General features: G+C 47.1%; 1 protein-coding gene across 2 annotated transcripts in view; it reads left to right on the forward strand.

Moving 5' to 3' along the window:
* Window positions 1-14147, forward strand: part of TCEA3 (transcription elongation factor A3) — a 37390-nt gene that overhangs the window by 14657 nt on the left and 8586 nt on the right. For both annotated transcript variants that reach the window (XR_003567250.1, XM_027841425.1), the window contains exons 6-7: window positions 10715-10878; window positions 11377-11433. Coding sequence is in view for 1 of the 2 variants with exons in the window: in XM_027841425.1 (XP_027697226.1) it covers window positions 10715-10878; window positions 11377-11433 (221 nt within the window). In the remaining variant the exon portion in view is untranslated. The remainder of the gene's footprint in view (window positions 1-10714; window positions 10879-11376; window positions 11434-14147) is intronic.

Here is a 14147-nt window from a genome sequence, read left to right on the forward strand (position 1 = left end):
CCTTCTTTCCTTCCTTCCTTTCTCTCTCTCTCTCTCCCTACCTCCCTTTTTCTCTCTCCTTTCCTTTCCTTTCTCTCTTCTTCCTTCTGTTCCTCCTTTCCTTCCTTCTTTTCTTCCTTCCTTCTTTTCTATATCTAGTTCCCTCTCCCTTTCTTTCTTTCCCTCCTCCCTGCCTCCCTTCCTTCCTTCTGTCCTTCCTTCCTTCCTCTTCCAGCCTGGAGCACAGTGCTTAATAAGCCCGAAAAAGTGAATTCAACTCACTTTGGCACTTAGGCCCTTAGTTTCCTCCTTTGTAAAATAAGGATTGACTAATGACCTCCAAGTCCCTTCCAGCTCTCAGTCCACAGAGATGCCTTAATTCCCTCAGGCTGTACCTTGGCATCACCTCTTTTTGTCTTTCCGTTCCATCCTTCTCTCCTGGACTTGGGTTTTGACTATGGGAGAGCCCAGTCTGCAGTGGTCAGGACCCCATATGCGCTCCTCTGGGTTCAGGCGGCCTGCCCTCTCTTGGCAGCTTGAGACAGGGTTTTGACCCCATCAGAGGTTGGATGGTTTCTGCCCAGGGGCTTTCATTGGTGTCTTTGCCCACTCCAATCTGTCCTCTTCACCAGAGGCCTCAGCTGGCATTGGGCCCACAGTACTCCCAAGTGCAGCTCAATCTAGATTAAAATGTAATTGGTAAATATTTAACAAAATAAATTAAAATACTATAAAATATGGAAAATGTCAATATGTGGTTTTCTAAGTCAATATGTGGGCAGCTAGGTGGTGTAGTGAAGAGAGTGTCAGGTCTAGGGTCAGGAAGACCTGAGTTCAAATTCAGCCTCAGACACTTATCATCTGTGTGATCTTAGGCGAGTCCTTTAACCCTATTTGCCTCAATTTCCTCATCTGTAAAATGAGCTGGAGAAGGAAATGGCAAACCACTCCAGTATCTTTGCCAAGAAAACTCCAAATGGGCTCATGAAGAGTTGGACGTGACCAAAGAACAATAGCAAGTCAATATGTGATTGGCAGGCTGGTTCTATAAAGGCTTGATTCCACCACTTTACACTGGTGCCAAAATGATTTCCCTAAAGTCTAAGTCCCAGGTTGGAGCCAAGATGGTGGAGAAAAGGCAGCGACTGCCCTGAGCTCTCCCCAAAGCCCCTCCAAACACCTTTAATTAATGCCATAAACAGCAGAATCCACAAAAAGATGGGGTAAAACAATTCTCCAGCCAAAGACAACTCAGAAGGTTGGCAGGAAAGGTCTGTTGCACCAGGGTGAGAGTGGAGCTCATTCCCGCGCAGACCCCAGCACAGCCCCGACCCCAGCAAACCAGGAGCGGGTGTCTGGAGTCACTGAATCAGCAGTAGCAGCGGTGGCAGCCGCTTCTGGAGCTCTCTGCCCACAGGTGGTTAGGGGATCGAACAACTGATGAGAAGGAGATTACAGGGCTCTCTTTGCTGGCACCGAGGCAGGATTCCGTTGTTTTGTCCGTACTGGGATCTGGCACTGGCGTAGCAGAGCTTGAAGCCACAGTGAAATGGGGGACCCTCCTCACAGTTCAGGGCAGAAAAGAGTGCTTGGGGTCACTCACAGACCAGAGCTCAGGCCAGGAGAGGCGTAAACACCTCTCCTTTGGTTGTACCGCCTTGGAAGAACTGAAAACTTACAGGTCCCTAGAAGCATCTCTGAAAACAGCTGCACAAAACCCCAGAAGCTTGGGACAGTGCAACCCACCACCCTGGAAGGAGAGCCCTACTTAACAAAGAGTTAAAAGTCAAGAAATAGGCTGGGGAAATGAGCAAACAACAGAAAAAAAAATTCTGAACATAGAAAGTTACTATGGTGACAAGGAAGATTAAAACACACACTCAGAAGAAGATAACAAAGTCGAAGCTCCTACATCTAAAGCCTCCAAGAAAAACATGAATTGGTCTCAGGCCATGGAAGAGCTCAAAAAGGATTTTGAAAATCAAGGAAGAGAAGTAGAGGAAAGATTGGGAAGAGAAATGAGAGTGATGCAAGAAAATCATGAAAAAGGAGTCAACAGCTTGCTAAAGGAGACACAAAAAAATACTGAAGAAAATAACACCTTAAAAAACAGACTAGGCCAAATAGTAAAAGAGGTCCAAAAAGCCAATGAGGAGAAGAAGGCCTTAAAAAGCAGAATTGGCCAAATGGAAAAAGAGGCACAAAAATTCACTGAAGAAAATAATTCCTTAAAAATTAGAATTGAGCAAATGGAAGCTAACAACTTTATGAGAAATCAAGAAACAATAAAACAAAACCAAAAGAATGAAAAAATAGAAGACAATGTGAAATATCTCACTGGAAAAACAAGTGACCTGGAAAATAGATCCAGGAGAGCTAATTTTAAAATTATTGGACTACCTAAAGGCAATGATCAAAAAAGCCTAGACATCATCTTTCAGGAAATTATCAAGGAAAACTGCCCTGATATTCTAGAACCAGAGGGCAAAGTGGAAATTGAAAGAATCCACCAATCACCTCCTGAAAGAGATCCCAAAATGAAAATTCCCTGGAATATTAATAGCCAAATTCCAGAGCTCCCAGGTCAAGGAGAAAATATTGCAAGCAGCCAGAAAGAAACAATTCAAATATCATGGAGCCACAGTCAGGATAACACAAGATTTAGCAGCTTCTACATTAAAGAATCAGAGGGCTTGGAATATGATATTCTGGAAGGCAAAAGAGCTAGAATTACAACCAAGAATCACCTACCCAGCAAAACTGAGTATAATCTTTCAGGGAAAAAATGGATATTTAATGAAGTAGAGGACTTTCAAGCATTCATGATGAAAAGACCAGAGCTGAATAAGAAAATTTGACTTTCAAATACAAGACTCAAGAGAAGCATAAAAAGGTAAACAAGAAAGGGAAATCATAAGAGACTTAATGAGGTTAAACTGTTTACATTCTTACATGGGAAGATGATACTTATAACTCATAAGAACTTTCTCATTATTATGGCAGTGAGAAAGAGTATATATAGACAGAAGGAACAGGCATGAGTTGAATATGAAGGGATGATATCTAAAAAAAAAATTAAGGGGTAAGAGAAAAATGTACAGGGAGAAAGGGAAAGGGAGAGGTAGAATAAAGTCAATTATCTCACATAAAATAGCTTTTACAGTGGAGGGAAAGAGGGGGGAGGTAAGAGGAAGTGAGTGAACCTTACTCTCATCAGAATTGACTCAAAGAAGGAATGACATACACACTCAACTGGGTATAGAAATCTCTCTTACCCTGCAGTAAAGTAGGAGGGGAAGGTGATAAAAGAAGGAGGGGGGTGTGATAGAATGGAGGGCAGATTGAAGGAGGGGCTGATAAGAAGCAAAACACTTTTGAGGAGAGATAGGGTGAAGGGAGAGAGAGAATAGAATAAGTGGGGATGGGGAAATAGGATGGAGGGAAATAGCAATAGTAACTGAAAAAAATCTTAAAGCAAGTTTCTCTGATAAAGGCTTCTTTTCTCACACATATAGGGAACTGAGTCAAATTTATAAAAATAAAGGCCATTCCCCAATTGATAAATGATCAAAAGATGTGAACAGTTTTCAGATTAAGTAATCAAAACCATCTATAGCCATATAAAAAAGTGCTCTAACTTACTATTGATTGGAGAAATGCAAATTAAAACAATTCTGAGGTACTACTTCATACCTATTAGATTGGCTAATAGGATGGAAAAGGAAAATGACAAATGTTGGAGGGGAATGTGGGGGAAATGAGACATGAATGCATTGTTGGTGGAGTTGTGAACTAATTCAACCTTTCTGTAGAGCAATTTGGAACTATGCCCAAAGGGCTATAAAACCATGCATACCCTTTGACTTGGTGATACCACTAGTAGATCTGTATCCCAAAAGAGATAAAAAAAACAGAAAGGAAAAGTACCTATATGTAGAAAAATATTTGTAGCAGCTCTTTTCTGGTGGCAAAGAATTGGAAATTGAGGGGATAACCATCAGTTGGGGAATGGCTAAACAAATTGTAGTATGTAATTATGATGGAATGCTATTGTGTTATAAGAAATGATGAGCAGGATGCTCTCAGAAAAACCTGGAAATACTTACATGAACTGATGCAAAGTGAAATGTGCTGTGTACAAAGTGAAAACAATATTGTAAGATGATCTGCTGTGAATGACTTTGCTCTTCCCAGAAATACGATGATCCAAGACGACTCTGAAGACAACTCATCTCTGAATGCAGATTGAAGCACACTTTTTTTACTTTATTTTTCTTGAGGGTTTTTTTTTGTCTATGTTTACTTTCACAATATGACTACTATGGAAATGTTTTGCAAGACTGCACATGTATAACATCGAATTGCTTGCTTTCTCAATGAGGCGGGGTGGGGAGAGAGGAAGAGAATTTGGAACTCACAGTTTTAAAAACAAATGTTAAAAATTGCTTTTACGTGTAACTGGGGAAAAATAAAATACTAAATAAATTTTAAGTAAAATAAAATAAAGTCTAAGTCCTCTTCCCCTACTCAACAAACTTCTATGGCTCCCTATTGCCTCCAGAATTAAAATATAAATCCTTCATTTGGCATTCAAAGCTCCTCACCACTTGATCCCTTCCTGCCTTTGTAAGCTTCTTACGTATCTCTCCACTCCATATACTCTGTTACTGCTATGGTGGCCCACCAGACACTCCATCTGCCCCACGGCCTGCCCCTGGGTAGAAGTCATCCATCCTCTGTTGGGCTCAAAACCCTGCCTAGAGCTGCCAAGAAAGGGCAGGCCTGAATCCAGAGGGACGGGCATGGTGCCCTGACCACAGCCACCTGGGCTCTTCGATATGGCAAAACCCAAGTCCAGGAGAGAAGGATGGAACAGAAAGACAAAAAGAGGTGATGCCAAGGGACGGCCTGAGGGAATTAAGGCGTCTCTGTGGGCTTAGAGCTGGAAGGGACTCAGAGGGTCATTAGTCAATACCATGGAGTATCTTGTATGTACCCTATTGGACTGGGAGGGTCCCTTGAGGGCAGGGACTGTCTTTTGCCTTCCTTTGTATCCCCAATGCATGGCACATAGTAGGTGCTTAATAAATGTTTGTTGACTGACTGTCTGACAGTAGAATTAGAGAACTCCCTCCGCCATTTTGTTCTCACTCAGGTGTCTGTGCACACGGTCCCCAGGTGCGGCTGGTGGCCAGTGAGGTTGGCCATCTCCTCAATCAGAGAGGGTCAGGGCCCCATGCGCATCCCTCTGGATTCAGGCCCGCCGTTTTTAGGCAGCCCGAGTGGGGCTGCTGAGTTCTGATTTCTTACCCTGGTGATTCTCTTTGATATTTTGGTTTTGCACCTCCCCCTCTCTGCCTTGTGTGTGAAAAGGAATTCCACAGGCTTGCCTGAATTCTCCCCAGAGTCGGGTGGACTGCGGAGTGTTACGTTGTCAATTAGAACAGAAGTTTTGTTTTTGACAGTTGAGTGATCTGTCAGAATCCTGTACTGGGAGGCAGGGTGAGACAAGGGTAAGAGCTCTGGATTTGGAATCAGAGGACATGCGTTTGAACCCTAGCCCTGCCAGATGATAACAGTAATGATAATGATAAGGGTTTGCACCAGGGTGGGGGCAGTGTCAGAGGAGAGAAGGTGACAAATTCTAGAGGTGATGCAAAGGCGGAATGGACAGGCCTTGGCCACCGCCTGGAAATGGGGGTGAGAGAGAGGGAGGAATCCAGGGTGACTCCTTGGTTGGGAGCCTGGGGGACTGGGAGGATGGTGGTACCCTCTCCAATGTTAGGGACGGTAGGAGCCGGGAAGGATTTAGGGGGAAAGGTTTAAGATGTCTACTGGAAGGGGCAGCTAGGTGGCGCAGTGGATAGACAGCTCCGGCCTTGGAGTCAGGAGGACCTGAGTTCAAATTCAGTCTCAGACCAGACACCTGACACTTACTAGCTGTGTGACCCTGGGCAAGTCACTTAACCCCGATTGCCTCACTGAAAGGACAAAAAAAAAAAAAGATGTCTACCAGACATCCAGTTTGAGATGTCTGCAGGGCAGTTGGAGAGGTGAGATTGCAGGTCAGCAGAGAGATGACAACTGGACAGGTAGATTTGAGAATCAGCCTGGAGATGGTAACTGAAGGAGGGAGTTTTGTTGGGCAGCTAATTACTTTGATAAGGACGAGGAGCCTGCTGTAGTGGAGGAGGAGGCCCGGACTGGGGGGGAGAAAGTGGCCCTGAATTCTTATTCTAATTTGTCAGCAAAGTGAATACAGTGCCAGGAAATCAGAAAGACCCAAGTTCAAATCTGAGCTCAGACACTTACTAGCTGTGTGACCCTAGGCAAGTCACTTAACCCTGGTCTGCCTCAGTTTCCTTATCTGTAAAATGAGCTGGGGAAGGAAATGGCAAACCTCTCCAGTATCTTTGCCAAGAAAACCCCAAATGGGGTCACGAAGAGTCAGACACGACTGAAATGACTGAATAACATTCTTTGACCTTGGGCAAGTCTCTGGCCTTCTCTGTCTTATCTGTCCCCTTATCTGCAGAGGAAAGGTGATGGAGAGGGCCTTCCTTTTAAGCTCTAGCTTGGAGTAGGTGACCTCTAAGATCTCCTCCAACTCTAAGGCAAGCCTATAACTGGATAATTCTGAACACTTTCAAATCAATCCAACATTAAGGATTTATTAAGTACGTACTGTGTGCCACGTATGGTGTTGGTCACTGATATGTAAAGGCAAAAATGAGACAGTCCTTGAAGTTCTTTGGCTCTCTGGTAGAAAGAGGGATAGCATTTGTCATCAGAAGAGCCCTGGGTTCGAGTTCTGACTGATATGCACTGTGTGACATTGGGTAATTCAGTTACCCTCTCTGATCCTCAGTGTCCTCATCTCTAAAATGAGGCGAACAATACACCCTCATTATCTTCCCCAAGGGGCTGTGCAGAAACTCGGATGAGATGTTAGTTTTTGGATTTTTGGTTGTTTTTTTTTTTTTTTTGGCTAGGCAATGGGGTTAAGCGACTTGCCCAGGGTCACACAGCTAGTAAGTGTCAGGTGTCTGGTCTGAGACCGAATTTGAACTCAGGTCTTCCTGACTCCCAGATAAGATGTTTGGTAGGGTCTTTGTAAACCTCAAAGTTCTAGAGATATGTGGGCTTCTATCTTTATTTGTCCTCTGATTGCCTTGGGCCCTGGAAGGGGGAGAAGATGACTGGAAAAGCTGAGATGAGATTGGAATCTCAGGAGATTTCTCTTCTCTCACTTTGTCATTCTCTTCTCTCCTACAGCCAGCCCTCCTCTAGGCACTGCTTTGGGGGGAGCCAGAATCTAAACCCCGCATTTACTGGGCCTCAGGTAGGAAGGTGAAGAAGCAGCGAGGTGTCTCAGTGGGTAGAGCTACTGTGCATGGAGTCAGAAAGATCCGAGTTCAAATCCAGCCTCAGACACTTCCTAGCTGTGTGACCCTGGGGAAATCACTAAAACACTGTCTTCCTCACTTTCCCCAACTGTAAAATAGAAACGATAAATAGTACCTACCTCCCAGGGTTGTGGAGAAAATCAAATGAGATGATATTTGTAAAGCACTGAGCACAGTCAAGTGCTCATGGTAGGTGCTTAAGAAACGCTTGTTCCCAGAGTATAACAGGAGTTATTAACTTAATGCATTCTGTTTTGCCTTATTGTCAATGTGTTTGTGTGTTAGCTTTTCATTTGTTTGTAGAAAATAAATACCTGTCCCATATCTGAAAAAAGAAAACAGAAATGCTTGCTCCTCTCCTTTGATGCTTAAGAAAAACCAGGCAAGCCATGGTCCTAGTGGCCAAAGAAGGTGGTACTAGGAAGAATCCAGGGTTCAGCTGGCTGGAACTGCCGTAGTTTGTGCAGATCAGGCTTAGGGGCCTTAGGTGTCATCTAATCCTACCCCTTCATTTTACAGATGAAAAGGTGGAGGCCCAGAGACCTGCCAGGCATCTCCCAGTGGTGGCTGAGCAGGACTAGATGAAATTAAGGGGGTCAGCAAAGCAGGGTCATCATGCCTTCAAACAGGCTAGCACCAAAAAAGGCTCTTAAGAAGCCAGTTCTAGCCTAGGCCTCAGTTCAGTTCATTTTGATTCAATTCACTTCAATCTGACAATCATTTATGAAGTATCTACTGTGTCCAAGGCCTGAGTGGCAGTACTCTGCCCTTTGGATAAAGAGCTGTCCTTACTCAGAGTTGGCAAGACCTGCGCTCAAGTCCCTCCTCCAAGAACAGACTTGGTCTGTGACCCTGGGGGAGTTGTGGGGGGAGTTGCCTAACCTCTTAGAGAGCCAGCAACCCTATAACATGTAAGTTGTCAAACAGATGCCTATCTGTATCAGTAGAGGGAGTTTCCTGGCTAGGAGTTCTTGTGCCAGTGAAAACAGAGGCCTAGTTAAAAAAAAGTGTTCAAGGTATTGTACTGTGGTTAAGGAATATCCTGCTGGAGAGACACAACCTGAACGTGAGTAAGTGCTAGGTAATGTGAGAAGCGGAAAAGGACTAACCAGGGAACGGGGTCAGGGAAGACTTCATGGAGGAGGTGGCACCTAAGCTGAGCCCTGAAGGAAGATAGGGATTCTGAGTGGGCTGATGTGAGCTCAGAGCTCCCCAGGCAGCCCTGCCTTTGTGGTGGCCATTCCACGTCTTAAAGTCAAGTCAAGAAGCATTTATGGCTGTCCATTTGTGTCTGATTCTTCGTGACGCCATTTGGGGTTTTCTTGGCAAAGATACTGGAGTGGTTTGCCCTTTCCTTCTCCAGCTTATTTTACAGATGAGGGAGCTGAGTTGATAGAGGGAAAGTGACTTGCCCAGGGTCATACAGTGAGGAAGCATCTGAAGCTGGATTTGAACTCAGATCTTCCCCACTCCAGGCCCAGCACTCTGTCCTCTGCAACATCTAGCTATAAATCTCATCTCGCTAACATGAAGGAGAGCAAGGGAGTGACTAGAGGAGATCCCATCGAGACAAAGGCGTGAAGCTCCCGGGGGAGCCTTCCCTGGCGTCCCCGCTCCCCTGCGTTCGTGTCCCTGAGAAAGACTTACACGCAGCCTGTGTTGAGGTGTCAAGCACAGGAAACTGAAGGCCGGGGCCAGTGATTCGTCTTGTGTTCTAGGCTCAGAGGTTCTTGATGCCGCGTTCTGAGTCTTGCCTCGTTCTCTCAGATGAGCCTATGCTTCTGGACATTGGTTGATAAGCTGGAGAGGGTCCAGGGGAGGACAGTCAGAATGGTGAAAGGGTCTTGGGTTCATGAACAAATGAATGAGAAAGTCATTTTTTTTTTGTTTTTGGTTTTTTTTTTTTTGGTAAGGCAGTTGGGGTTAAGTGACTTGCCCAAGGTCACACAGCTAGTACGTGTCAAGTGTTTGGTCTGAGGCCGGATTTGAGCTCGGGTCCTCCTGACTTCAGGGCTGGTGCTCTGTTCGCTGCGCCACCTAACTGCCCCCGAAAAAGTCATTTATTAAGGGATCACTATGTGCTAAACTCTGGCTGTACAAAATTTAAAACAGTCCTTGCCTTCAAGGGGCTGTGTTCTAGCAGGAGGCAACAACCCAAACGGGGAGTGATGGCTTGGGACTGGTGTTTTCTTTTGGAAAGTTACAAGGATGCCTCGTGCATCCCTGGGGGAGTAGCGGACTCACCCAAGCCCGTGGATGATCATTCATAGTGGGCAGGGTGATGGTGGGCAGGCGAGGAGGGCATGGATGCCAAGAAGGCGGGAGAAGCTTAGCTTGGAGCCCCCCACTATGGGGCAGCTAGGTGGTGCGTTGGATAGAGCACCTGGCCTCGAGTTAGAAGACCTGAGTTCAAATCTGGCCTCAGGGCCTATGCTCTAAGATCAGGCTCCTCTGCTTGGCTGCAGAGGGCAGGACGAGCAAAGTGGGTGGTGGATGCAGAGGGGCAGAGGGGGGCTCTCGGTTAAATGCAACCTTCCCAGCCATTAGAGCCACCCAGCAGTGTGGGGTGCCGGGGTGGGGAGAGTCCTTCCCCAAAGAGCAGCAGGAATGACTCAGAGGGGATTCATGGGCTCCTGGGCTTGGCCTGGAGGACCCCTTCCAGGTCTGAGATTCTGGGAGACAGTGACCTGAAGCAGACAGAAGGTCAAGGCTGGTGCCTTAGTAGAAGCCAGGAAAAGTAGGAGCTTACATTTATGTAGAGCTTTAAGGTTCGTAGGGCAGCTAGGTGGCGCCACAGTGCACAGAGCGCTGGGCTTGGAATCAGGGAGACTCATATGAGTTCAAATGCGGCCTCAGAAGATCCTGGGCAGGTCACTTAACGCTGGTCTGCTCAGTTTCCTCATCTGTCAAATGAGCTGGAGAAGGAAATGTCGAACCACTCTGACATCTTTGCCAAGAAAATGCCAAATGGAGTCACAAAGAGTTGGACATGACTGAAAAATGACTGAGTTTAACTGACTTAAGGTTTATAAAGTGCTTTCCAAGTATTATTTTATTTGATCCCTGTAGCAACCTCGGGAGGCAGGTGTGATTATTATCCCCATTTTACAGATACGGGAAACTGAGAATGATAGAGATTAAGTGCCTTGTCCAGGGTCACACAGCTTGTTAGCATCTGAGGATTGGAACTCAGGGCTTCCTGACTTTAGGCTCAGCACTCTTACTCACTGGTGTGGAGGCAGCCCCAGGAGGGGGAGAGAGGGAAGCAGAGAAATCTAGTTCTGGGGAGACTCAGCCAGCTGTGACCATTCCTGTTCCTCTGTCCTCAGATCTAACAGCAGCAAAGGGAAAGTGGAGACCCCAAAGACACCCACCAGCCCCTCTTCTCCTACATTTTCTCCATCCGTCTGTTTCTTGGCCCCCTGCTACCTCACAGGAGACTCAGTCCGGGACAAGTGCGTTGAGATGCTGTCCGCAGCCCTGAAGATGGATGGTGAGGAAGTCTGGGGTGGGCCATCATGGGAAAAGGGGACCAGCCTTGTCCTGCTTGGCAGATTTAGCGTCTATGTCAAGAGAAACTTCCTGACAAAGCTATGCAAATGTAAATTGGGCTGTCTTGAAAAGTAGTGAGTTCCCCATCACTGAAGGTCTTCAAGAGAAGGCTCAGTGACTGCTTGTCAGGCATGTGTCTGTCTAAATGTGACATCTGGAGGTCCCTTCAGACTTTGGGATTCTGTAGGATTCTTTGAAGATTGAGACTGGAAAAAGAGAAAAGGAGTCAGCATTTCCCTGGGACCTAGGAAGAAAATTCCCCTATGTTTGTTCTTGTCTCTTGTGCAAGCAGTTGGGGAGGACACAGGCAGGAGCAGTAGTAGGAACGTTTGTGTTTGTCTTAATTACTGCCCCTTCTCCCCACACACCAGCTCCCCAGTTTGTAATTGGCTTCTTTGCCAAGACAGAATAAAACATGGATTTTTGCATCTTTTCTTAGGTGATTACAAAGAATATGGAGTCAACTGCGATAAGATGGCATCAGAAATCGAAGATCATATCCTTTGGTGGGCTGTGCTGGGGGTTTGTCCAACATGACCCAGTATTCCCGGGAAAGACCTTAGCTGCTGACCTGCTCTGAGCGGCTGAGGAATGAGCAGAGCAGTGCCAAGGCAAACAAGCTGAAGTCACACCAGTTGTAGGGTGGTCTGGCCTTCATCTTTATGGGGGCTGCGGAGGAGATGGGGCCCAGGAGAGGAGCATTGTGGTGATGGTGGCCCAGGGATGGTGCAACCATTTCACTGCATGGACCAGGAAAGGACTGTGAGGCATTCGCTCTGGCGAAGAACTGTGCCTCCCTCCTCCCCCTCACCATAGGATCTAGCTAGGTGGTACAATGGGTGGAGTGCTGGGCCTGGATTCAATCTGACCTAGTATAACCCTGGGCAAGTCACTGTAACCTCTCTCTACCTCAGTTTCCTCATCTGTAAAATGAGGCTCATAACAGCCCCTACCTCCCATGTTTATTATAAGAATCAAATGAGATAATAATTGTAAAGCACTTAGCACCGTGCCTGGCACATAGTAATTGCTATGTAAGCTGCTGTACATTAACTGTCATTATCATCAATCATCATCATTATGATAAATCTGGGGCTGGAAGGGTCCTCAGAGGCCATCTGGTCCAAACCCCTCATTTTACAGATGAGGAAACTGAGGCCCCTGGAGGCTGTGACTTGTTCAGCATCACACATGCCAAGGCCATGCTGCCTCCACGGATGGCATCTCCCTGTGACAAAGTGCCGTTGGTCTCATGGGAGTTCCAGTCCTGGGTCTGGGTCACTCAAAGCCAGAGGCATGGCAGGGAGGAAGGGATAGTGACCCCGGTGCCCCCAGTCCACCCATCTCTTCTCATTGCTTCCTTGGGAACAGGGTCCTCTACTCAAATACTTACTTCCCCTCCATAGACTCAAGAAATGATGACATAAGATGTCGAGATGTGCTTGAATGCACCTGGCACCGCTTTCTGCATCTGAGTTATCGGAGAAGGGAAGGATGTTCTGGCCCTCCCCCCCATCCCCCACTCTTGGACTGGTCCTTGTAGCACTCCCCTCCTCCTTCCAGCATGACGAGGATCAGATTCTCCCACTTGTCCCTGTCCCCAATGAAATCGCTTCTGGAAACGGGGCGTGCGAAACGAGGCTGCCGTGTGTGGCACGTGGGAAGGGTCCCCATCTGAGAAGATACCTCCTACCTACCTTTACCTGCTCCATCCTGATGCAACATATGATGAGGCAAAGCACGCAGATTGGGCTCTAATCCCAGCTCTGCCCCTTCTTACCCGTTTGACTGTGGGCAAGTCACCCGCTTTGCAGGGCCCTCATCTTGTCTATAAAATCAGAGGGTTGGACTAGATGATCTTGTGACCTCTGGACCAGTCACTGGCCCTCTCTAGTCTCTCTTGTCAGTTTCCTCATCTGTAAAATGAGGAGTTTGGACCAGATGGCTTCTCAGGTCCCTTTGATTCTGACATCCTCTGTCCTAAGGCCTCTCTCAGTTCTGACATTCTTTGTTCTAAGGGCCCTCCCATCTCTGACATTCTGGGTTCTAAGGGTCCTCCTAGCACTGACATTCTGTGTTCTAAGGACCCTCCCAGCTCTGACATTCTCTGTCCTAAGGGCCCTCCCAGGTCTGACATTCTCTGTTCTAAGGGCCCCCCCAGCTCTGACATCCTGGGTTCTAAGGGCCCTACCAGCTCTGACATTCTCTGTTCTAAGGGCCCTCCCAGCTCTGACATCCTGGGTTCTAAGGGCCCTCCCAGCTCTGACATTCTGTGTACTAAGGGCCCTCTCAGCTCTGACATTTTCTGTTCTAAGGGCCCTCCCAGCTCTGATGTTCTACTTTTTAAGATTCCTCCTAGCTCTGATATTCTCTGTTCTAAAGGCCATCCCAGCTCTGACATTCTGGGTTCTAAGGGCCCTCCCAGCTCTGACATTCTGGGTTCTAAGGGCCCTCCCAGCTCTGACATCCTGTGTTCTAAGGCCCCTCCCAGCTCTGACATTCTGGGTTCTAAGGGCCCTCCTAACTCTGACATTCTGAGTTCTAAGGCCCTCCCAGCTCTGACATTCTATGTTCTAAGGGCCCTCCCATCTCTGACATTCTGTGTTCTAAGGGCCCTCCCATCTCTGACATTCTGTGTTCTAAGGGCCCTCCCAGCTCTGACATTCTGTGTTCTAAGGGTCCTCTCAGCTCTGACATTCTGTGTTCTAAGGACCCTCCCAGCTCTGACATTCTCTGTTCTAAGGGCCCTCCCAGCTCTGACATTCTCTGTTCTAAGGGCCCTCCTAGCTCTGACATCCTGGGTTCTAAGGGCCCTCCCAGCTCTGACATTCTCTGTTCTAGGGCCCTCCTAGCTCTGACATCCTCGGTTCTAAGGGCCCTCCCAGCTCTGACATTCTCTGTTCTAAGGGCCCTCCCAGCTCTGACATCCTGGGTTCTAAGGGCCCTCCTAGCTCTGATGTTCTACTTTTTAAGATTCCTCCTAGCTCTGATATTCTCTGTTCTAAAGGCCATCCCAGCTCTGACATTCTGGGTTCTAAGGGCCCTCCTAGCTCTGACATCCTGTGTCTTAAGGGCCCTCCCAACTCTGACATTCTGGGTTCTAAGGCCCTCCCAGCTCTGACATTCTGGGTTCTAAGGGCCCTCCCAGCTCTGACATTCTGGATTCTAGGGCCCTCCCAGCTCTGACATCCTGTGTTCTAAGGCCCCTCC

Source organism: Vombatus ursinus, unplaced genomic scaffold (assembly GCF_900497805.2).
Source record: "Vombatus ursinus unplaced genomic scaffold, bare-nosed wombat genome assembly UNPS02014859.1, whole genome shotgun sequence".
Lineage (NCBI taxonomy): Eukaryota > Metazoa > Chordata > Mammalia > Diprotodontia > Vombatidae > Vombatus > Vombatus ursinus.